At 35.3% G+C, this 26,611-nt stretch overlaps 2 protein-coding genes across 3 annotated transcripts; one reads left to right on the top strand and one right to left on the bottom strand.

Moving 5' to 3' along the window:
- Nucleotides 1–3,471: 3,471 nt before the first annotated feature.
- Nucleotides 3,472–6,319, bottom strand: LOC131145077 (WAT1-related protein At3g28050-like). 2 transcript variants are annotated; one of them, XM_058094140.1, is made up of 7 exons: nucleotides 6,027–6,319; nucleotides 5,872–5,937; nucleotides 5,530–5,643; nucleotides 4,619–4,853; nucleotides 4,384–4,542; nucleotides 4,146–4,297; nucleotides 3,472–3,966 (listed from the first exon to the last, which is right to left on the bottom strand). In XM_058094140.1, the coding sequence occupies exons 1-7, from the start codon at nucleotides 6,197–6,199 to the stop codon at nucleotides 3,813–3,815; spliced, it is 1,053 nt and encodes a 350-aa protein (XP_057950123.1). In that variant the 5' UTR covers nucleotides 6,200–6,319; the 3' UTR covers nucleotides 3,472–3,812. The 2 variants fall into 2 exon arrangements, with proteins under 2 accessions (XP_057950123.1, XP_057950124.1); XM_058094141.1 differs by lacking the exon at nucleotides 4,619–4,853 and having other exon boundaries at nucleotides 5,530–5,630; nucleotides 5,872–6,319.
- A 5,672-nt stretch (nucleotides 6,320–11,991) lies between these two features.
- Nucleotides 11,992–16,272, top strand: LOC131144371 (WAT1-related protein At3g28050-like). Its single transcript, XM_058092979.1, has 7 exons — nucleotides 11,992–12,273; nucleotides 12,457–12,519; nucleotides 12,635–12,748; nucleotides 14,755–14,986; nucleotides 15,068–15,226; nucleotides 15,478–15,629; nucleotides 15,807–16,272. Exons 1-7 carry the CDS (start codon nucleotides 12,101–12,103, stop codon nucleotides 15,973–15,975), a joined length of 1,062 nt encoding a protein of 353 aa, XP_057948962.1. The 5' UTR covers nucleotides 11,992–12,100; the 3' UTR covers nucleotides 15,976–16,272.
- Nucleotides 16,273–26,611: the final 10,339 nt, after the last annotated feature.

Below are 26,611 nucleotides of genomic sequence, written 5' to 3'. Positions count from 1 at the left end.
ACGAAATTCAGAAAATGCTATCAATCTATTTACGCTAAAATAGTATATTATCATGTACTATATGTTATAAGAACTCGGATGATAGTTCAGATCAGTTATCAGGAGTACAATACCGTAGCTATACAGTTCAGTTTAGTTTAGACTTGTGCTAACTGCCCTTGCTAGTATAGGGGGTGGGAGATAGATAGTCAATATGACTTTCAGTGTAGAGTTGTAGACGTCCACCTGACAGTCCGGACCAGGATGTGCGGGCCTATCGTACTTACAGATATTTTTGACTCGGCAGTGGTCGGCCAGCCATTGTCGGGTCTCACCTTCAAGCTGTATAACCTGTCATGTGGGGTAATACATGATATCAGCTAGTTATTCATCTTGAGTAAATTTCAGAATTACTAGTTATATCAGATGATTTTATGAACAGTGAAATATAGTATGCTTTAGTAACAATATGAAATTTTATGTTTACTTAATCATGATATTATCAGTGTTTTCAAGCATGTGACATGTATCGTATATTTACTATAACACACAAATATTCATGTTGTTACACAACTGTATTTAGTTTATTTCCCTTACTGAGAGGTGTCTCACCCCAACTTAAACCATTTCAGGGAATCCAGAAAGACAGGTGGACTGAGCCCCGCGCCGTTGAGGCGGCTGTACTACACTGCTAAGAGGGTGAGTCTTTTGAACTAGGGTTAGTAGGTTTGATGTAAAATCCTAGTTTTCTCTTTTTGTGATTTTAAGGATTGTATTATATATATATATATACTAAAAGAGGGTGACACTTCCATTTATTTATTAATATACCCTCACTTTTGACGGAGGAATATTGTGGTTACAAGTTAAAACAAATCAACAAAAATTAGGACAAAAAAAATTAAACATAACTAACAAAGGAGATAAAAACATAAAAACAACCAAAATCAAAACGAAATACGCCAAACGAAACTCTCGAGTTGAACTAATGACGAACGGAAATGAGACCCCACCTATCCATCCGAAGGATACCTTTCAGTATATGATGGAATGTAGGTAACTTTGGTATATGGTATTCTATGGTTGGATGAATGAAATTTATGCTTATTGTTGCTTAGGTTTTCGCTGTGTATGATAGGTGTGAACCCGTTACTCACGGGTTCAGGTTGACTTTGTTATGTCTTAAGTTAATGATAATTAATATGGTTGATTATGTAGTAAATTAAACAGATCATTACAAATATGTTTTATATAGATATGATGATATGAGAAATACAGATATGTTTTACACAAAAATGATGATATATGTGATATACAAACATATTTTACAGAAATGATGTAATGAGATATACATATATGTTTTACAGAAATGATGAAATGAGACATACATATATATATTTTACACAAAAATGATGAAATGTGATATACAGATATGTTTTATATGGAAATGACGATATGTGATATATACAGACATGTTTGATACAAATATAATGATATGAAATATACACAAATATGTGTTATACAAATGTGAAGAACTGAAATGTATATAAAAATGATGAGAATTATACAAAAATGATGAGAATTATACAGAGATGATGAAATATACAGACATGATGAAATATGGGTACAGAAATGTGGAAATGAGAACCCTGATGGATCAAAGGTATAAAAAGAGCTTAGTACCGTTGTTAACATATGTGTTAGTGCAACCACATGTCTTAAATAGAGTGTGTCAGAGACAGTTGATTGGGTCTATGAAGAGTAGAGTTATCCCCTGGGGTCCGGACCAGGATTGAGTAGGTCAATCGTATTACAGATGTGTACAATTTTGATCTAACCTAGTAGGCCAACCACAGTTAGGTCCTGCCTTTGGGTCGCACAACCTGGTCATGTGGGATGAATACATGACGATGTGACATGAATGTCCTCAAGATGGTTCCTCATTACAGACGCAATAATAATGTTACAATTATGATAAACAGTCATGAGCTACAGATGCATCGTGTTATATACGGGTAGATGCTCATGAGATAGAACATGTTTATGAAAAGTGAAATGAAAAATGAACAACCATGAGTTAGACGCGTAGTGTTATATACTGTGATGAGTTAGATTATGAATATGAGAAATGAATGAAAAATGAACAGTCATGAGTTACAGACGCGTTGTGTTATATGCTGATGGATACTTATGAGCTAGAACCTAAATATGAGAAATGAAAGCTTATGAATGTATATATATGATTATGAGTACATATCTGTATGTTTTTCTCAGTTGATATAATTATTTAAATGAATGTGTTAAAATATATCAAAACTCATGTTGTCACACACTGTTAATAATTTATTCCGTCTTATTGAGAGATGTCTTACCCAAAATTTAAATATTTTAGGAAATCAAGTCAGACAAGCGGAGCAAACTCCGAGATAGAGGAGATGTAGTACCCTAGTATTCAGGGTAAGTGATTTCGAGTTAGGGATATATTTTATATAACCCCTAGAGTATTTTATGGATTTTTTGAAGATGTATTTATTTATGTGTGGAAATTATAACACTCTGATATTGTATACAGGATTAAGACATTTTATGTATTCCGCAATATGGATTTTGTGTATTTATGAACAGATATATCATGGGTATTCCATTATGAACCTGTTGACATTGTTATCATAGATATTTGATTTATTGTGTAAAAAAAATGGTATGAAAATCGGAAGTCACACTATCCAAGAATTTGAAGGATTTTATGCACTCCTATGCAGACAAAGGTCCTGCGGCGCTGGGAGAGAGAGGAATCGTTGGAGATTGCTGCGACGGCTCTGTGGGTGACGAAGATGCCGCGAAGAAGCTAGGTTAGCCGAAGATTGCTGTGACGGCTGGCTATGGTGTGAAGGGCGCCGTGGGGTTGCCTGCTGTGCGACGATGTGGAGCGCTGGAGGGAGGGTGCAGACCGCACGGAAAAGAAGGTTGCAAATTCCGACGAACAGAATCGTTGGCGATTGCAGGAGCCAAAGAAGTTTGAACTCAAGGGGAAAAAAAAAAATAAAAAATTTAGGGTTGGAAAACAAGTGGAGTAGACCGTAATCACCATAAAGTGGTGAGTATGGTTTATTAACAGTGAATTGAGGATTAGATGAAATAATTACATACTACTTTAAGAACAAATAAAATGAAAAATATAGACAGAATTATTGTCCTACAATTAAGGCAGATCTTCAGCATGATCCTCAACAGTGTGCATGTGTGTGGAGAATTTACACCTTACTTGAAATTGTCCCATATTTTTCATTGACTGATGGTTTTTCTTTTTATAATAAGAAAGCCTGATCATAAATTGATCAATTACCACTTGAATATCTAGTCAAACAATTTTTGCCACAAGTGTCCATTTAAATATGAGTTCGATCTCAATTGCGATGAATCAAATTCAAGGCATTTGAAGTGATAGCTCATCTCAAAGCATGCCCACATGGTCGGACTACCTGCAAAGACTTCCAAAAAGAAAAAAATTATTGTAAAATTCTTGTGATGAATAGAATTTTTCAATACATTCTGATAAAGACCATCTCCAACATAGATTGCTCACTTCACCATGTCCCAACTTTGCAATGTGGCTTGTTCTCAATTAACCCCAGCCCAAGGGGGGAAAAAGAAGAAAAAGAAGAAAAGAAGAGATGGCCTCTTGAAATCATAAAGTTTACTCTTTAAAAGAACATAGATTGGCAATTATTCATCACAACAGAAATAGACAGACAAACCACTGCTTCTTAGTGCTTTACTGATTTGTAAATGCTACGTAATGCAATACATGATTTGCCTTTAAAATAGAAATTCTATATCTCCATGTCTTCGATTTGCAAGAGAGGGGCTTTACTAGAGGATGATTCAGAGCCAGAGAGTGCACCAACTTCAACTGCCTTTTCTTCAATGTGTTGTCCCCAGACCACACTATAAAACCCAACTGCTATTATGGCCCCACCAACCAAACTGCAAAGCATTTGACATAAGATAACAATTTTAGTTGTTTTCCACGTACTTAAAGAAGAAAGAGCTGTGATTACTTCTCAGTGAGTCTTTGAAGCTCTTTCTTCCATACAGATATATGTTCCATGGTCAAAGGGTTTCACGATCACGCAATCAAATTCAAGAACAGGAACATAAATTACCTTCCGAGATGAAGAGTATCCCCAAGAAAAATAATCCCCGCAACAGTGGCAAGGACCATCCTAAGTGGCTTAAACATGGCTGCATAGACAGGTCCCTTCTTCCGGCAAGCCCACATATGAACAACACTTCGAAGTATGGTTGAAAAAATGGCCTAGTGATTAAGCAGGCCTAACAAATTATTACATACAAATAGACCCACAAGAAGTCACAGAAATAGTATGATGTGCTTATGCTTACAGAATACCCAATTGATATGAGCTCCACACCAGGCCTCAGTCTCCAAGCAGTTGGGTCCTTTTCAGCAAATAGGGCAACTAGGGCAGATTGAATGACAACAAAAATGCAACGAATGACTATTACCATCAGCTCTTCAGGGTAGTCCCTGATGACCCAAGTCTGGAAATGTAAAATTTAATCAAGAAATGGTAAGCCCTCCAAGAAAAGTTTAGAATGTTTCAACAATTGGGCTTACTTTAACAATATACGACAGGGAGAGCAAGAAGCAACCAGCTGCAAGGAAAATGCCTCCAATGACCCAGTTTGATGGAGAGGACACAAGATGTTCATGGAGACAGTTAGATGATGGGGGGAAAATTGCCACTGGCGGGCCTCTGTACAAAGACACAGCCAAGGCCCCTGTGATTGACACAATGGTGCCAAGGGTCTTGGCTTGGCTGCTTTGGATTCTCAGATCCAGCTTTTCCATCCTAAAGGCAACCATTAGATTAGGTACACCTCTTATTCATGAAACTTGAGAAACAATTTTATTTAAGAATGCCAAAGTTTTGTAACATCAACTCTATACTACATGGTTCAGCCCAGTGGATCTGAATGCCCATCTCCGTGGAGCCCAGAGGCCATAAAACTGCAGCTTAATTCAATATAAATCAGGGCAAGTAAATAAAGTTCTATGCTTTACACCAAGATGTGGGTTATGGAATTTGAATTTAGTGGATGAAATAGATCAACATAAATTCAAAATTCCAGGCCACAACTTCATCTTTTCGAATATAATATGCGATGGAAATTTTACTTATGAATTGCCTGGCATCAAAGTTAAGACAAGGTAAAGCTGTGGGAATTCAACAAAAGTAAATATCAAATCATGCCATTTTAATTTCATGTATGCACCTCTGACCATTAAGGATGATATTATCTAATATTTGGTTGACATAATCCAAAACTAATAGTTACCCCAATTCTGTTCTTCTATAACCACAAAGGAATTAAGAAAAAAAGCTATCAGCATTATTCAATCAAATCATGAAGGCGTTAAATTTTTAAAACAACAAAAACTCGAGCTATTTTCAAGCATGCAGGAGGCTTCTAGCCTTGTACAAAACTAAAAACAGAGACTGAGGAGCTAAGGAGAGACGCATTCACCTGGAAACAACGGCAAGTAGAAAGGTGAAAGCTGGGACAAGATTGGTCATTGCTGAGGCCAACGTTGGCGAGCTGTACCTTATCCCAAGAGACATGAAAATCTGCACGGGACAGCTGCACACGTACATATACCCAAACCACCAATCACGAGTCCCCCAAAATTTGATACCAAAACAAAATTTAAAAAAAAAAAAAAAAAAAACTAAGAAGTAAGAACTAGATTCGTTGATCACAAACCCATCTTGTTTTGTTGCTGTTTACTCCTCAATCCCCCCCCCCCCTTTTTCCAAGGAAAAGCAAAATCCATCAGCGGAGCAAAGGCAATTGGGCCAGAGAACGTACCTGAGAACGCTGAGAACAAAGATTTTAAAGACGACGGAAAAGCTGAGTGGGGGACGAGATCTTTTCCTGCAAATGAGTAATAGAAAGAGAGAAATGCGTGTATGAAAGTGTAGTTTGATTGAAGAAGGAAAGACGTTGAGTTGCAGAGGCGGGACCAGTAGAAGAAGAAGGAAGCAGGAACAAGGAGGAGAGCAGCGAGGGCGTTATCGTAGAGAACAAAGATGAAGTTGCTCATTCCTCTGCTCATGGCTGCTTTACTGAGCGTGTGCGAGCCCACCTCCAGACACTCCACCGCCATCATCGCCGCCGTCACCCCTGAACCTGTCATCTCTCTCCGACAAGATCCAACAAGAATCCGTCGGCCGGAAGGGAGGGAAATATCGTAGTGTGGGCCAGTGAGTTGAGGCGAATGTCAAGGGGATACGTGCTGGTGACCGAAGCAGAAATGCCAAATTCTGACCTCCCCTGTATTATCAATTTATCACCATTGATAGGTTTGCGTCAGTTGGCTCCACCCGCTAAGAGACAAAAGAGCAGTGGCATTTGATTGGGGCTAGGCAGTAGGCAGTAGGCAGTAGGCAGTAGGCAGTAGGCAGGAATAAAATATGAAAATATTTTTAAAACTTAAATGTGTTTCTCCATGAAATGGGACTCGGTTCAATGTTGCCCTGTACAGAATATATTAGTATTGAATTTATTTATTATTATTATTATTATTATTATTTTTTTAAGATTGGAAGCTCAGCCAAAGACAAGTAACTTATTTCCCATCTTATTTCTTTCTTATTCCTACCAAAATTTCGAGCTTGAGATATTAAAAAAGGAGTTTCAAATTTTAATTGGGATCCCAAGATAGAATTATATTAGAATTCTTAGTAAAAGAAAAACCGAGAGAGAAGTCCTTTTTTTTTTTTGGGCAGTCATTTTACAATTAAGAGTTTAGAGTGATTATAAAAAATAAATTTATAATATTTTTATACAAGGATGGACATTCGTAATCAAATAGGGAATATCTAACAATTTCATAAAATTAAAAATAAAATTCCAATCAAGAGTAGTTTTGTTATTTTATTAGTTTAAAGCCACAACCTCATGACTTAAATCACAACTCCATTTGTATTTCCTAAAGTCATTCTATATTGTAAATTTTATTTTAGTTTCACTGCGCATATAGATTTGAGCATGAACTTGAAAATTGGGAAGCCTTGTTGGAGCCTTTTTCAAGTTTAGTTGTTGGGTAGTTTCCTTTCGTGCCTTTTGTCTATGAATTACAGCTTTCTCAAAAATAAGACACGATTAGCCAGCGTCTTGGGGCTAACGTAGGATCCACTCAAGGACCTACTGGCTTAGGTAAATATCTAATGCGTTCCTCGATTGGAGAAGTGTTCCGGGGGAGGGGGGGGGGAAGTTATTGTCTATCGTTAGCTTCTATGGTAAAATCAATCGGGACCATAGAGGCGGTGGTTTATCTTATGGCAGGTGTCAACGGTTCGAGCCCGCTTATATCCAACTCATGAACTTAGCACTAAGGTACAAGTCCCAACCCAAGACAACCACCCAATTGATCTTGAAATTATTGAACTTAAACTCAATTTGGTGCAAATTTTTAAAACTTAAGTTTGACTCGATTAAATTCAATTTAATTGTAAACTAATTTAAATACATGTATAAAATATATTTAAAATATAGTTATTAAATAAAGACAACAAAACATGTATTATATCAATTATAAAAATATAAAATAATAAAATTTATTTACAAATGCTCGATTAAGCTTGTGAATTGTATCATAAAACTCAATCTTAACTTATCAAACTACTCAAGTAAGCAGCTTCATGTCAACTTGAACTAAAGTAGATTTGTACCCAAGTTTGAGTGTCTAGCAAATCAACTTAATTCATTTACACCTCTATTCTAATCTGATCCAAATATCATCTAATCTTAACTTAATCTAACCAAAGCTGCTACTATTCAAGTGTAATATAGAGGTGTAAAAGTACTTGTATTCTTACATGCACACATATACACATAAGCTATATGTTCATAATGCGTAAATAAATTCAGTAACAATGTGTGTAGAAGGACAAAAAATCAACATGTCTATAAATTTAACTATTAATAAGGGTTTTTCTCATTTAAGGGGTCTCTATGTATTTTTAAGGATTCAATCGTTGCATTGTCATTTTCAAAAATTTATTTTATCCAAGTGAAAATGGCAATGGTACATTGGTATGACAATTTTAATCTAAAGAGAGGGTGGGAGAATGAAAATAAAATGAAGTTATCATCCTTCTTTTTGATTACATGGGAACTCCAACCACCAACAAGCCATTCGGATCCCCTAGTGCGGCACCAAACCTACGGATCAGCGTCCTCTCCCTAGGTCTCGCTGATCAACTAAAGTTCGGAATGCAGACACGACTTCCTTGCATCAGTTGGACGTTCGACCAACCAACCCCTGGGACACATCTCCATTACCATCCACGGTCCTCGCTCGCTCACAGAAAACTCTCACCATCCATGGCCCCCGCTGGCTCACTGAGCCAACTCTCACCATCCACGGTTCCCGCTGGCTCACAGAGTAAATTCTCACCATCTACAAGTTCCGCTGGCTTCGTGAGTGTATCTACCTAGAATTAAACCCCCGATGCTTCTTCTTGATTTTAAGAAAAATAGAGAGAACATTTAAATATTAAATAAACTGTGAAAAAATTGTTAGCCTTAGTGGCTACATAATCTTAAATGACATATTGTGATGATAACAACTTATTAGTGATTATGAGTTAAACTAATCTTTGCATATCAAATTAGTACAGGAACAACACATGAAGATATTGGAGCAAACACAAGATCAAGTGAACATTCCAAAAGAAAAGATCAAAGCTCGCTCGGAAGAACCAAGCACAACCACCTCAAGCTAATGAAAAGTTACATATGTATAATGGGATGTTGTAGAGACCCGGGAAATAAAATAATAAAAAAAATTGGGAAAAAGGGATTTTTGGCTAATGAAGGAGAAAACCAGCGACGATTTTCTGGAGGAAGAAAACCAGTGATGGTCTTGGGGTTTTACTGCGAGTTAGTAAAGGGTAAACGGTAATTATTGGGCCGGTTAAATAGAAAATTGGCGACGATTTTCTGAAGGTCAGAGAAAATCGTCGCGGTTTTTTCTACAGTGGACGTATAAGGAGATCCCGTGAGCATTTTTCATTTAATGACACAATTCTCTCTCTCGCTCTCTCTTTCTCTCTCTCTCTCTCTCTCTCTCTCTCTCTCTCATGCAAACCCATGTACCTCTTCCTTTCTTCCTTCGATTCCGGCACCGTTAAAGCCTGGATTGATGACCAGGAACCACCATAGGGTTCTTGGGAAAATTTTCTGTAACATACGTGAAACAGATTTTCAAGTTGGGGTTTTGGGACACCATCCCAAAACCTGGGTAAGTGGTGTTTTTTGGGGTTTTTAAGTTAATTTGGAGTATATGAAATGTAGGAGGTGTTAAATGGAAGTTATTCTGGGAGTTATGTTGAATAATTTAGAAAAAATATGTATTGCAGGTTTTGGGCTACAATCACCGAAGGGTGTAGAAAATTGAGTGTTTAGTGAAATTTCAGTAAGCCGGGTAAGAGGAATAAATTATTACAGTTGATTTGAGAAATACTGGATGAGTTATTATGTGAAAATGGAATTATGTTATTTTACTTGAAATTTATTATGATATAAATATAAGATGAAAACTTGTGTGACATACGATTTATATTGAAATGCGTACATGGAAATGTGATGATTGAATTGATGAAATGAATTGTGAAAGTTGAAATGAGATTATTGAAAATATGAATTGAGATATGAGATTTGAAATGGAGGAAAATGTTGATAGTGAAATGTACTGAAAAATGAACGTTCTTGAGCTTCAATCTCATTTCTCACAAGTAGTTAAAGCATGTTGAACTGGACTATCACTTTTTTCATGAACTTATTCTTGTTGGAAAACTTTGCACTCAATATGTACCATCTCATTTGCAAGTTGCCGACATCTTCACCAAAAGTTTGTCAAGACCTCTCTTTGAGGATCATGTTGAAGATCTGCCTTAATTCTAGGACAATAATTTAGTATATATTTTCCATTTTATTTGTTCTTAAATTAGTATGTAATTAATACGTAGTTATTGCATCTAATCCTCAATTCACTATAAATAAATCATACTCACCACTTTGCAAGTGTGGTGGGTTTTCAAACCTTGTCACACACAAATTTGTTTCTATCATTAAAATATTTTTTTAATAACATTTGAATTTTAGTGCACTTTTCTAAGATTACAATGTGTATGTATTAGATCAAGATTTCATGCCTACTTCTATTTTAATGATTTGATAAGTGATAATAGGTATGCACATAAATTTAGTTTTTTTTTATATAACTATTGATATGTTTCTAAAATATGTCACTGTCGAGAATTCTATTTGTGATTTTGTCCAACATTGGAAAAATAGAGTGGATAGAAGAGGAAAAAGTTTCAACTATAAAAAAAAAAAAAGGCATACAATTTAATATTGCACAGAAAAAAAAGGAAAAAAAGAAAAAGTTTTTGATTCTTATTAAAATTTTCTCTTAATTTATGCTATTAGCTTTGATTTGAACATGATAAATTTTAAGCATATCCTTGACAAAAATAAACATTGAGTGAGGAACATTAAGGGAGTGTTCATAAAATTAAACATTAAATATTTAATCCTAAATACTGTTATGAATGTGCTAACTAAGTTTTGAATATCATTTGAGCTTGCCTTTAAATTTGAATGTTGAATTATTTTATTTGTTAAGGACATTTATCATCAAAACAAAAGTACCCAGTGTCAAGAAAAAAGTCATACTAACTTTTGAATATATATTAACCCTATAAAACATTTAAAGCAAAACCATTTACTAAAAATAAATACTTTTAAAATTTTCAAATATATATTTTTTACTATAGAAAAAATTATGTCTCAATTTTAAAACATAAAAAAATATTTTTCATTAAAATATTATTTAAATTAAAAATTCAATTTAATAACAAATAATCATTTATAAAATAACAAGAGCCATTAGTTAATATTATAAAATTTCCTTTTCTCTCTTCCCCGACGCCTATTAACCCCATTCCTTTCTTGTGCAATATATATATAAAATCTGCAGGTCTCCCGCACTTGACCATTCCCCCTGCAGTGAACCGCTTCCTTCTCTTTCTGCAATGTGAACTGGAATCTATTAGGACCATGAAAATTCTCGCCCTTTAAACGCCAAGTCCTAAGACACAAGGTCACGTTTGCAATTCATCTCTTCGACTATTATTAAATTTGTTCCGTCCTTCATCTCTGTTCAGTAATTTCTTCCATGCTCCAACAATTCCACCTTCCCCTTCAAAACGCTTTCTTCCTCAACACTATATTCCGAGTAATTTTTTGGAATTCATATAGCAACTCTCATGTCATCTCCTTCCATCACTCTTAACGTGCTATTTGTGACTAGAAAGAAAACATGCAGATGAAATTAGGTGCCATCAAATGAGAGGATGAAAATGTCACTATCCGCTCATAGATACAATTTTAGTGAACGTGAATGATTGGTTCATTAAACTTTTGATCATTAAGGGGGGGGGGGGGGGGGCTTAAAAAGGTTGAGTGCTAAGTGTTAAACACAAAATTAATTTTGATCTTTATAAAAAATTCTGAATTTAATTTGAACTATATATTGACTCTAAATATTGAATTATTTTAACTATTCGGAATCTTATGTGTGAATATGTATTTTTTTTTTTTTTTTACTGTGTTCATTCTCATTATTAAATTGAAGAGGAGTTTAGGAACAATGGGTAAGGTTGTTGTCGTGTGATCTGAAAGTCATGGGTTCGAAGTGTAAAAATAATTTCTTGTAAAAATGTAAAATAAGATTGCATACTATAAATCTATTATTGTCCACCCCTTCTTCGAACTCCGCATACGTAGGAATTTTGTGCACTAGAGTACCCCTTTTTTGTTATTATTATAAAACTATTTGGTCAAATTAAAAGTTAATTACATGAATCTTTAAAGTTTATAATTTAATATAAATAATATTTTTATCGCTAATATTTATTTAGAGTCATCATCATGATACCCTCACAAATAAAAAATAAAAAAAGTAGTAGCACAATAGAGGAGCTGTTGAAGAAGAAGAGAGAGAGGGAGAAAGAGATTGAAGAAGAAGATGAAGAAAGCTCTGCCGTTTGTGGGTATGGTGATGGCGGAAGTTGCTCAGGTGGGATTGATGGAAGTGGGCAAAGAAGCCATGAATAATGGGATGAGCAGCTTGGTCTTCGTCCTCTACTCTAATGCCCTCGCCTCCCTTATTCTCCTTCCTTGTTCGTTTCTCTTCCACAGGTTTTACTCCATCTTCTCTTTCAATCTCTATTTCTCTCTCTCCTTTGCTCTTTTGCTTGCCAAATAATCCATAACATCAGTAGTACTATGTTCTAAAACCCCTAAAAAATCTCATGTGTAGCACGTTCTCTACTCTGTTTCCCTTTTCTTTGCTTAATTTTTCACCGTCATTTAAATTTGCAGATCCGATCGTCCCCCGGTGACCTTCCGTCTCCTCTGCGGATTCTTCTTGCTTGGTGTGTTGGGGTAGGTATATCAATTTTGCAGCTGCAATAGTCTTACGTCTGAAATTGCGATGTGGGTTGATTGAATTGTGTTTATTTTCGGTGAAGGTTTTGTAATTGATGTTTGGTTTTTGCAGTTGCTTTGCGCAGGTATTTGGTTATGCTGGTATCAATTTGAGCTCCCCTACACTTGGCACAACTATGCTTAACCTCATTCCAGCTATTACCTTCCTACTTGCCATCATTTTCAGGTTTTTCTTTCTTCTGCTTACTGTTATTCGTAGTTTGATTGTGTGCCCTGACGACCTTTTATTCCACCATTTATATTGGTTGCTAAATCATTTTATGATATGTTATGATGGTTACTATTCAGTGGTCATTAATGAAACTGCAACTTCGGCTCAGCTAATCCTTTGGTTTCAATTTTTGCTCAATTATGAAACTATTGCCATTAGTTTATGATAATGAATACTGGGTTTTTTCCTCGAGTATTATCATTTTTCCATGACAAGAAGAGATTAAGATGGCAATCTGACACTTAATTTCAAGAAGAGTTTCACAATACAGTTGATTTGGCTGTATGCACTAATTCATCCAATGCAAATATTCTTCTTTGCAAGTGCTTTTTGGATTGAATTTTAGAGGTAGGAAGGCCTAGCTACTTATTGTTGTGCCAATCATAAGGCTAAGTAGTTAGCATGGGGTGGACTCATGGGGTTTATTGACTTATGGAGCACCTAGTATTTTGGTTTTGGGAGTCCTCGATTTAATCAACTGCTGTAGTGTCATTCTCATTTTTGAAGTAGGAGATTCGATTTCTCTCTGTCTCCTTATTGCACCCAAAGAAAAAAGTTTCTCTTGCCCTTTTTGGGTGGGGGGTTCTGTGGGGAGAGAGAGGAGGAGGAGGAGGAGGAGGAGGATGAGGGGAGAAGGCTGGGCTTTACAGTTTCTTGGATTTTTTAAGATGTTCATCAATCTATGAATTAGTTGAATTGGCTCTTCTTGCCAGTTGCCACATTGAAGATAATTTTAGTCAGGGTTAGTGAGCTTGTATTTCACTCTAGGCTTCCATCAAAGTCACCCTTTCCCGTCTAGCTAGAATAAACTCTTCCCTAAACCCCTTCTCCCCCCCCCCCCTTCCCCCTCCCCCTCCCCCTCCCCTCTTTTCAGTTCTTAGGTTAGAGCCCACATCTTTTATGCCAAAGTAGAGTTTGGAACCATTGCATTGTAAAGTTGAATTTTAAAAGTTGACTTGCTTAGATGGGTGAAAAATAAGGCCTTGACAAAAGCTTCTTGGCTAGTATGGTTCTTAATCTTTCTTAAGCTATTTTGAGGAGTGTTTTATGTAATCTGGTTTCTTTTTATAGTGCTGTGTCTCGGCTCTTCTGTTCATTGTTGTTCTCTTTGGAATTGAAGGTGCTACGTTATTTGTTCTTGAAGATAAAGTGAAGGCATGACTCATCTTAGGAACAGGAGCAAATAAAAGTTTCTCCTTGTTGGGGTCTAGCTTTCTGCTTCTTTGATGGACAATTGTCCTGGTGTTTGATCAAGCAAAGAGCTTCATTCCATTCTCAACTTCCTCCGTACAAAAATTTCAAAAACTAATTTTATATTAACATTAAAAGGGACATTCTACAGGAAGGCTACAAGACCATATATGCTATATGGATTAAAATGTCTGGCAACTAAGAAACAACATATCCAAAAAGTAAAAGATGCCAAGATGAGAATGCTAAGGTGGATGAATAGTATAATGCTAAAAGATAAATTACAGAATGAACAAATTTGCGGTAATTTCAGCATAACTCCTATAAAAGATAAGATAAGGGAGGGGCGGCTCACATTGTTTGGGCATGTGAAATGTAGGCCAAATAGTGCAGTAGTGAGGAATGAGCTAATTACTATGAGGGGTAGTAGAAGGGGTTGAGGTAGACTTAAAATAACTTGAAATGATATAGTGAGTGAGGATTTAATAGTCCTAAATTTGTTGGAAAAAAATTGCCTATAATTTTGTAAATTGGCGAAAAAGGTTTCATGTAGCCAATTTCTCCTAGTGGAACTAATTCTTTGTTTCTTCTTGTAATTATTGTTGTATTAATTATTAACTACCTAAAATTTTTTTCCAAAATCATGTTTTAAATCCTAGGTCCATACCACATGTTAGTTTAGTGCAACTTTAATGTGTTGCTAGACTAGTAATATTGTTCAAATGAATTATCTGTTGTGAGTGTAAATTAATTGAAATAGGTGCTTTTAGGATGGAAAAGCTTGAATGGAGAAGCTCAAGTAGCTTAGCCAAATTTATAGGAACTCTAGCCTCAGTCAGTGGGGCATTCATTGTGACATTGTATAAGGGCCCTCCTATTCTGAGAACATCCTTGCATTTGAACCTGCCTCTTCAACTTTACTCCCAACAATCTAACTGGGTGATTGGAGGGTTGCTGCTCACAGCTGATTGTGTCATGGCTTCAGCTTTTCTTATTGTACAGGTACAGTCCTGAAAAGCATTCTAGATTGTGGAAACAAGTTACTAGTAAAAATGTCATGATTTTTCTTTCTTATTTCTCCAGGCATTGATCCTTAAGAAATACCCAGCAGAGCTGACTGTAGTCTTCTATTATTGTTTCTTTGTGGCCATTCAATCTGCTATAATCTCCTTGATCATGGAAAGAGACCCAAGTGCTTGGAGCCTAAAACCGAACATGAGGTTATTTGCAGTTCTATACTCAGTAAGCACGCTATTTTTCTGTTTATAGAACTCAAAGATAATTAAATATTTGATGGCTCTGAGTTAACAATCCATTATTGACCTTGATTCCACAGCTTTACTAAATTTTCTTTTGCTTTTGCAAGGATGATTTCACCTGCTAATTCTACATGCTTTTTCTATTATATGCCCAGTCGCCATGATTTTGCCCACTAACTCTACATGCCTTCTCTATTATTTGAGCAGTCTTAAATTTTATATGCGACAATGTAGGCAGTTTTTGGCTCTGTATTCCAACTCGGTGTTTCAACATGGTGCCTCCATAGAACGGGCCCCCTTTTTGTTGCTATGTTCAAGCCAATAGGAATTGTTGTTGCAGTTGCCATCGGCATAATGTTTCTAGGAGATGGTTTTTACCTTGGAAGGTGGGTATTATTTATCATTCAATTTTTCTCAAAGCTGGTGGTGGTTTATTTAGCTGATTATGCTATTTTATTAAAACTTTCTGTTTTCCTTCTGTATCTTTTTTCTTTATTTTTTAACAATATTTTATTTAAGATTGCTGTTAGGAATGTTACCGTCGTAATATAATTCTTTTGCAGTTTCGTTGGAGCAATTGTGATCGTTACTGGGTTCTACTTTGTGATGTGGGGAAAAGCCAAAGAGCAGAAGATGGGCGAGGACAATGGGGTAAGGAGCTTGGAATCAAAAAGCGAAGGGGCCTTTCTCTTGCAAAATTATATTGAAGAGACAGAAGGATTTGTACGATGAATTGAAGCAAAAAGATACCTCCCGTGTCAAGGTCTATTATCTTCCATAATTTGAAGAAAATATAGAACTTATTTAATTTTTTTAGAAGAGATTGGAAAAATAAAGTTCATGTGGGTTATTTTTTTGTTTTTTGTTTTAAAATTTATTTGCCTTTTTTTATTCAGGTCAGGCTCAATAGTGCATTTGTTGTTTAAGTTTGCAAGAAATGTTGACCTAAGATTAGCCAAACTCTCTTGTTAAGCTTAAGCCAGTTACTTATGTCATCTTTGGCTCCAAGAATGAGCCCATTTGCGATTCTTTTGTAGGTAATTTGAGCCCATTTCTCGATTTAATCATTGGCCTAAGGCCAGTCCAGCTTCAAGCATCAGCTCTGAATTGCATCTCTTGCAACTTAATGCAAATAGGCATGACAATTCAAAGATATATTTTAATAGAAAATAGGGCAAGAGATACTTATGCCTCTTGAGATTTTGGCAAAAAGACTAGAACCTCTCATGAGGTTTTAAAATTTTCATTGATCTCCCCTAAGGTTTTAAAAATGTCAGATTTCCCCTAAGATTTGATCCAAAAAAAAAAACCATCTCTCAAAAGGTTGGTCTTTTGGCAAAATACAAGGGGCGATTTGTGTATTTTTTGCAAACATTAGGCGAGGTACTTGGAACTTTGAAAGCTTAGGGGAGGTTTTTAGAATTTTTAAAAGCTCAAGGGAGGCAAGTGTCTTTTTGCCAAACCTTAGGAGAGGTCCATGACTTTTGCCCTTGTGTTTTGAGTCGAAGTTGGGAATCGCCAACATGGGATTGTTATTGAAAAAAAAATTCGCTATCCAGCATCTACAAAAACTTGAAAGCTAGATCTCTTACGACTATTTTGCTGTTGCGTTTGGGAAGATAAATTTTCAACCCATTGGGTTGGTTCAATGTGGGCTTGTAGGCTTACATTGTGCATTAGGACCTTGGGTGTTTTTAAAACATGAGCTTAAATTGCTTAAACATATTGACCTGAAATTTTAGGTAATAGGGCTAAAGCTCACTTTTGAAATATTGGTTTGACTTTTTGAAAATCAGGCCTCAGCTAGGTTTTTTGTTTAGAACAAGGCTGGGCCTGAGTTTGTTTTAAAAAGAGTTGAGCTCAATTATTTGAACAGGATTGGATCGAACCATTTTTTAAAATGCTTAGGCCAAGTGCTTTATTTTTTGGAAGAATGGACCGTGGTCTTACTGTTAGGCTATTCCAGAATATTGGTTAAGTGATATGCATGCCTAAAATGGATGCAAAATGTATGACACAATACAAACTATTTCAAAAACATATACAAAAGACTTGATTAAATTACATGGAGAAGGAGGAGGATCCTATCCCAACCTAAGGTAGATGCACCTATTTTACAGGATTTCTTCATGACTCTATCCTAATTAGGGAAAACTATAGACAAGTATGTGTGAGTATGCTCTAACCCTCTTGACAATAGGTTCCCAGCATGAACCCTATTTTCACTCAATGGCTTGGACAGAGTTCAAACTGAATGGAGTGGTTTAAGCGCCCCAAGTACCTTGTCCCATTAGGGCTAACAGTACCGTACTCCTTTCTAATCCTAAAGGATGAAACCAGGGTAGAAGGTTAGTGAAAGTGTGTGAATTCAAGTTCAGCCTAATCCTGCTACCCCACATGTCACACAATATTCAAATATTCACACTTGATCCCATATTCATAATTACATCTCTAAACATTTATACACTTAGATTTTTAATACTATATAAATGAATATATGATATTCATATGCTTGCATAATTTAGTCAAAGATATTTACATGCTTATGGAAACAAACATTCATACTTAAAATATATTCATACATGTATAATATTAACCACAACACTCACAAAGTATAAGTAAACACATGCAAACAAATAATCACAATTATGTATGCACAATATTCACAAAATTAAGGTTATTCACAAATTATGGAAAAATAATATTCACAATTAACACATTTATGCAAAAATTATAGAAATAAAATATTCACAATTAATCTAGGTTATTCACAAATTATGAAAACAAAGTATTTATAATTAACATGTTCATTCAAAAATTATAGAAATAAAATATTTATTATTAATCAAGGTTATTCACAAATTATGGAAACAAAATATTAACATGTTCATTCAAAAATTATGGAAATAAAGTATTCATAATTAATCAAGGTTATTCACAAATTATGGAAACAAATTATTCACAATTAATTAAAGTTATTCACAAATTATGGAAACAAAATATTCAAAATTAAGTAAGGTTATTCACAAATTAGGGAAATAAAATATATTCATAATTAATCAAGGTTATTCAAAAATTATGGAAACAACATATTCACAATTAATTGAGGTTATTCACAAATTATTGAAATAAAATATATTCACAATTAATCAAGGTTATTCACAAATTATGGAAACAAAATATTCACAATTACTTAAAGTTATTCACAAATTATGGAAACAAAATATTTACAATTAATTAAGGTTACTCACAAATTAGGGAAATAAAATATATTCACAATTAATCAAGGTTATTCACAAATTATGGAAACAACATATTCACAATTAACTAAGGTTATTCATAAATTATGGAAATAAAATATATTCACAATTAATCAAGGTTATTCACATATTATGGAAAAATATTCACAATTAACATGTTTATTCAAAAGTTATGGAAAAAAAAATTCACAATTAAATATTCACAAAAGAAGGACTAATTAAAAGATTATTAAATTTGATTTTAGGATAATTCCTAATTAATTTTTGGCTTGACTCTCTAACATCCCCAGCGGAGTCGCCAAGCTGTTGCGACATCTCGGTGCATGGATGCCCCTAGGTGGCGAAATAAAATTATAATTTTATTTTTGGGAAAAATAGGAATGAAGTCACCACTAACCTTTTAGTATGTTTAGAACACTTGATTACTACCCAATTAAGGGAAGAATCGGTCTGCGTTACCAAAGTCGGGATAGGGAGTTCGATTACGCGAAGGGAAGGTATGAGCACCCCCTACGCACTCATTCTTACAAATGGTACCTAATTAATTGAGAATTATCCCACTAATTAAATTTAATAAGTCTTTAAAATTACTCCATTTTGTGAATTTATGAAATTCACATGCAAAAAAAAAAAAAAAATAAATCATACAAAAATGTACGTAACATATATATTCCCTCAGAACTCGGGTACGGGAAGTTTTTAAAAAGCTTATACCCTTTCCTTAAAATCATAGGGAAGGAAAAACGGGAAAGTATGTTTTTACAAAAATAACTCCCAAGTCTTTTGAAATTTATAGGATTTTTTTAAGTAAGGAAAATATATTTTGGAGGGACCTTAGGAGGTTTTTTGTGACACCACGATTTTCATACCATTTTTTTTTTTTCATATAAACAACACATATAACCACATGTCGGCCACGTCAACAATGATACCATAATACATAACCCAACCCGCAAGTGAGTACCGAGTATACAATCATATCCATTCACAACCCTAACAACGGAATTCATTTCAAACATATAAACATACATACCACAACGAGTACACATACTAGAGTACTACCATCCATATATACAAGTCATACACAAAAACTCTAGGGGAATCAAACCTCCCTAGCTCAAAATACTCACCCTGACTACTCAGGGTATCTGCTCTCCTCTATCTTGGAGTTTTATCACCGGGTCTATCTCGATTTTCTGAAATATTTACATGATTGGGTGAGACACATCTTAGTAAGACGAAATAAATTATCTATAGTGTGTGGCAATATGAGATTCATTATATCATAGCATATAAGCATATTAGTATCAATAACTTATGAGAAAATATACCATTTCGCATTTACTATCATATAGATATACAATATAAGCTTTCAAAAGCCTTTACTTTCATTTTCAAAACCATTCATTATAACCCAAATTTACCAGCGAAGTTCTTGAGAATAAGGAAGCTTACCTGCCCATACAAGTAGCTTCCCTCTGCCCTTATATCGTTTGCAACCTAGCCCAATTATCTCGTGTTCAGCTACAACTGATACTTATCAGAGCACTCACCTTATTCAGTAAGCCCTCAGGCGGTGTGTTTTACCTCGTTTTAATTATTTATTAACTCACGCTATTCATTTCTCATTTTTATTCTCGTTTCCATTTCCATTTCCATTTCCATTCTCATTCCATTTCCACTTCCATTTTTATTTCCATTCTCATTTCATTTCCATTTCCATTTTTCATTTCCATTCTCATTTCATTTCCATTTCCATATCTAACTCATGAGTGTCACCATACTGATATATCCGTGTCTGTACTCATAGATTGCCCTGAGGATCTCGCTCCACGTCATGCTTCCCCCCATGAATAAGGTTGTGCGGCCCGAAGACTAAACCTAACTGCGGTTGGCCGACCCGGTTAGGTCAAATGTCATCATATATCTCATGTCTGTAGTACGATTGGCTAGCCAAAGCCCTTATCCGGACTCAGGGGGCAGAAAAACTCTACTATACGACTAAATCTACTGTCATGCCACACGCTCCACGAGCCCGTGTGGTTGCACTAACTCCACTAGTAACGGTACCATGCTCTCAATATCACAACCCATCATTAGAGTTTCCTTATCCATCCATCAGGGTTTTCATTGCCACATACCAGCAATCATTATGTGGTATTGGCGTTTCATCAATCACATGTCTGTATTCCCCTTTTGGAATTTCACATTTCATTCATCACAATTTAGTTTTCATATTGCAGAATTAACGGTGCAATATTCGCATTTCACATATTCACATTTCCCATAATCATATTTCACATTTTCATATTGCAGAATTAACATTACAATATTTTCATTTCACATATTCACATTTCTCATAATCATATTTCACATTTTCACATTTCTAATATTCATATTTTAATATCAGTATTGCAGAATTTTCTATTGCAATACTTACATTTCAATGATATTTTCTCAATTCATAATTCATCTCATCTCGTACTATCATATACATATCTCATTTCAAAATTACAACATATTTCTTAAAACACATTTTCATATTTCACCTTTCCTCATTTTCTAAGAAAATACATTCCCTGCATATTTCACTTTCATCATTTTCCCATAGTTCAATTCTCATATCATAACACATTTCGATATCACATATTTCACAGGGTAATTCATTTAACCCAGTTTAAACATTTCTCAATATAATTCATATGCCACAAATTTTATCTGGTATTTATATCATAAATAAATTTTAGGTAAAATATCATACATCATTTTACATATTTCTCAACCCATAATTTCCATAAAAAGACTGTTATAATTTATTCCCCTTGACTTACTAAGATGCTCACAATTTAATCCAAACCTACGCCTGTGTTGTTCCCAACTGAACGCCCTGAAATGTACATTTTTCCCAAGAGAACACTAGTATATACCCATTTAACACAAAATATTAGTTTAGAAAAGTCTCGTAATTTTGAAAATACCAAAATAACCTACTCACCCTGATTTTGGGATGGTGCCCGAGTTGGCCTATTCAACAATTTACTCCAGCAGACTTGTAGAGAATTTTCCAAGATCAACGTGGTGGCTTTTGATTGTCGAACTGGGGAAGATCAGGGCCAAAAATCTAAAGAAAAGGCAAAGAAACTGAGCTGGAGAGAGAAAATTTGGAAAAATTTAACTTTCCTCGTTGAATCCCGATTTTGGCCTATATATAGAGTGTTGTCCACGTGGCCTCGTTGACAAGATACGTCACCTCGTCAAAGAGCCCAAGAATGGAGTTCGTCGACGAACTCATAACCTTTGTTAAAGAACTTCAGGCCCTAAAATCACCCTTTTGGTATCTTTTCGTCGACGAGACACATGTCGTCATCGACGAGTTTAAGAAGGCAGTTCGTCGATGAGCATAGGGCTCTCGTTGACGAAGCCCTGAAGATTCCCTTTTAGAATTTCTTTCCTTCTTCTTTTCTTATCCTTCTCTTTCCCTTCCTATTTTCCTTTATCATTACAAAAATTAAATTTTCCGAGTCTCTACATTCTCCCCTCTTTATAAAAATTTCGTCCTTGAAATTTATTGTCCATACAATACACCATCCTTTGAGAAAAAAAAAATTCGCTACTTATTTTATTACTTACTCTCACTTATGGCTGAGGAATACCATGGTTACAAAAAGGTCCTGGGAGATTATAACCATTGAAAGAAAATTTTTCGAAAAACCATTAAAACCAAAATACTACCTATACCATACAAATTTAATTATATACCTTAACCCTAGTTCCCTTCGAACAGGTGTAGGTATCTCTGGCGCATCTACTCCTCTAATTCCCAAGAAGCTTCCTCTACTGCATGGTTGCGCCATAAAACTTTTACCAACGGTATACTTTTCGTACGCAGCTCCTGTTCTTTCCAATCCAAAATTTGCACTGGCGCTTCTTTATAAGACATGGTGTCACTAAGCTCTAGTGCCTCATATCTAATCACATGGGAGGGGTCCGGGATGTATTTCCTTTACATCAAAAAGTGAAATATATCATGGATTCTAGACAAAGCAGGTGGCAGAGCCAACCTATAAGCAACTGGCCCACTCTCTCTAGAATCTCAAATGACCCAATATACCTAGGGCTTAGCTTACCTTTCCTCCCGAATCTCATAACACCTTTCAACGGTGCCATTTTTAGGAACACATGATCCGTTGTGTCAAATTCCAACTCTCACCAGTGAGTATCAGCATAACTTTTCTGCCGGCTCTACGCTGCACTGATCCTATCTCTGATGAGTCTAACTTTATCCTGAGTCTACTGTATTAGCTCTGGCCCCAATATCTATCTCTCTCAATCTCATCCTAGTACAATGGGGATTGACATTTCCTACCATACAATGCCTTAAATGGTGTCATCCCAATGCTGGTCTGATAGCTGTTATTACATGCAAACTCGATTAACGGTATAAACCATAACCAACTGCCTCCAAAGTTCAGCACATATGCACATAGCATATCCTCCAATATCTGTATCATCCTCTTCATCTATCCATCTGTCCGAGGATGAAATGCAATGCTGAATGATAACTGAGAACCTATGGCCTCTTACAAACTCCTCCAAAAATGGATGGTGAACCGTGGGTCTTGATATGAAACTATGGACACAAGCACGCCATGCATTCTCACTATCTCCTGAATATATAACTCTACCAATCGGCAGAAGATGGGCAGTCTTCGTAAGTCGATCCACCACTACCCAAATGGCATCCTGTCCATGTAGTGCTGGCGGCAATCCTATGACAAAATTCATCGCTACATGCTTCCACTTCCACTTAGGAATATACAGCGGCTGCAATGACCCTGCCAGTCTATGATGCTTAGTTTTTACCTACTGGCATGTCAAATACTATACTACAAACTCAAAAACTTCTCTTTTCATTCCGCTCCACCAAAACGAATCACGAAGATCCTTATACATTTTAGTGCTACTTGGGTGTATCGTATATAAGGATTGGTGCGCTTCCTCCAAAATCGCTTTCTTAATCTTAGGATCGGAAGGTACACATAACCTGGTATGGAACCTAAAGGCCCCATCATCTGAGATACTGAAATTTTCTTCCAGACCATCCTGTACTTTCTTTATCAGCTCTACCAGCTCTGCATCACTCCTCTGTGCCGTTTTAATTCTTTCCTGTAGAGTCGGTTGCAACACCAGATTGGCAATAAATGCCTTATGATCACCATCTACGAGTTCTATCCCTAATTTCTCCAGATCCATCTGAATCGAATACTTGTAATGACCTACTATTTAAATGAGGTTTTTTTTTACACTATAATATTTAAAATGCTCTGATATCATACTGGATTAAACACATCCATCAACCTAAGCAGCAAGAAGTAGAAATCAAATAAACATAACCATATATAATTATATACAATACCAGAGTGCTAAATTGTTTCCCAGAATATACATGTACAACTGTTCCCCAAGATAACCTCAACTGGGCTGGGGCTATACAAAAATACTCCAAAAACATACTCACTATCTACTGACAGGGCAATACAACAACCCCTCTATCTGCGAGCTTGATCTGTTCGCTTACCTGGGTCACCTGAAAAATGTTAAATTAATTGGGATGAGCCAATGCTCAGTAAGACGAAATGTAAAAACCCGAAAATTTAAAAGGATTAAAATAATTTAGAAAAATAAATAAATAAAATAACAAACAAATAAATAAAAGGAATGATGTGGAAAAAAAATTAAAATTAAATTAAATTAAGTAACTAAATTATTAGTTGTTAAATTAAATATTATTACATTGGATTTAAAAAAAAAAAATAATTAAAATAAGATATATATATATATATATATATAAGTATATATATATAAGTAAGTTAATATATATATATATATATATATATATAAAAGTTAAAGTAATATAATATATATATATAAGTAAGTTAATATATATATATATATATATATGTAAAGTTACTTTTACTGAAGAAAAGAAGAAAAAAGAAGAAGTAGAGAAGCAGCGCACGCCCCCCACCCCCCTGAAATTTCTTTCCTGCCAGTTGCAGCCACTTCCGTCTCTGTCTCTCTCAATTTCTCGGTAAATTTGCAGCGGATCGGGAAACGGAAGGTGCCGTTGGATTCCTGGTTCCGCTGCCGACATTTTTACTGGAGCAGATTGGTCGTGAGAATGACTTAGGCACTGCTCCTGGGGAAACGTAATTTTTCTTCATTTTCTCAATTTTACTTTAAATCTGCTGTTAAATCGGCGAACAGGTACCACCACGTGGTCCTAGTCGTCGTCATTTTGATGTAAGTAATTTTTCAATTGGGATTTTCTAGGCCCTACTCCAAAGCGAGAGTGGGATTTGGGAAATTTGGCAAATTAGTTAAATATGCGGGTATAACTGTAAATTAAAAATTATGACCCTAAAAAATATTTAAATAGTATGTTATTTAGAAATAATTTAAATAAAATTAGGGTTTTTGAATCAGGGCTTGGGTAAGCGCCGCGGGGTAATTTTGGGCCCCGCATGCATAATTTAGAAAATTAAGTGGGAGTGTTAAATGTTAGTTTAAATGTTAATTTGAGGTGTGTGGAGCCTAGGTAAGGCTAGATGGGTAGTATTTTGGGGAAATGAATTAATTAATTTGAAAAATTTGGTAATTTGGTTATATTTAATTATTTAGAATTTATGGGCCTAGAAATTATTAAAATAATATTTTATTCAGGAATAATTTATTGGAACTAGGAATTTAATTTCAGGATCCGAGTGAACGCCACAAGCATCTTTTTGGGGTCCCTATTGGCGTAGTTCAAGAAACAAGGTAAGGGAGAAATTTATATATTAAATCAGGTTTTTCATGAATTAAAAAATGAACATGTATTATTTATGTATATATGTTTTTATGTGGGTTTGAAATGCCAACTATGAAATTTATGTTTTCTGAGCCTAGGATTGTCAATATAGTTATGTATGTGTGAAAGTAAACAAACGGAAGTGAAAGGAATTTTCTAAGAAATTATGTAAGAAATGAAGTGTATTTTGAGCATGTAAATGTTAAATGTAGGTTGACTTATTTTATGAGAAATATGTATGAATTTTACTGCTAAATTATGTGGCATGAGAATCTGTGCAAATTATATGTTAAATGTATGAGATGCAGGCTACGTAAGTAAAACAATGAGAATAAAATATGATATGGACAATGTTGCCTATGTATGTTAAATGCAACCATGTAAATGTAAGATAGCTGAAAGAGAGCCATGTTAGCAGATCTAGCACACTTCTGTGTAGACTAACTGATGACAGCTAAAAGGAGCTGTGTTAGTAGATTTAGCACGTTTCTACGTAGACTAACTGATGATGGCTAAAGACCAGCTGTAGTACGAAGTAATGAAATGAAATGTTATGCAATGAAATGACTGATGAAATGGTAATGAAATGAAATGACAAAGGCAAATGATGTAAATGGGAAAAAGTCACTTAAAGTGAAACGAAATGCAAAGTTAAGTTACGAACAGGAATGAATGTGCATGAATGTATAATGACAGAACAGGTAAAAGTATGTATGTATGTAGAACATGTTATGATTAGGCGATGCATACTCTTCGCCTGAGGGCTTGCTGAGTAAGGCGAGTGCACTAGTAGCTTCAGATGTGGCAGTAGCTGCATAAAACACTAGGGCAGAGGGAACCTACTTGTATGGGCGGGTAGGATTCCCTATCCTTAGGGCCTTTGCCGGTAAACTATAGTTGAACTGTGTGAGTACGAGATTAATCTACCACTTGAGGGCTTACTGAGAAAGGTGAGTGCTCTGATATGTTTTAATTGTAACCTTAGGGTTACCTAAGTATCAGAGCAGAGGGGTGCTACTTGTATGGGTGGGTAATCATCCCTATCCTTGGGTAATCTCGTGGGTTAAATATTTGCATGTGAATGTTTAGGTTCAGAAAACGATTTCAATATTATATGACGATTTGCAAATGAAATAAAAATGATATCTATGTATCTCATGTTGGCCACACGCTGTTTTAATATATATATTTCTTCCCTTACTGAGATGTGTCTCACCCGAATATGATTATTTCTTTTTCAGGACATCCTCGAGGTCGA

This window comes from Malania oleifera, chromosome 12, assembly GCF_029873635.1.
Source record: "Malania oleifera isolate guangnan ecotype guangnan chromosome 12, ASM2987363v1, whole genome shotgun sequence".
NCBI lineage: Eukaryota > Viridiplantae > Streptophyta > Magnoliopsida > Santalales > Ximeniaceae > Malania > Malania oleifera.
The sequence above is the reverse complement of the archived record's forward strand: the minus strand, read 5'-3'. Positions and strand labels throughout refer to the sequence as shown.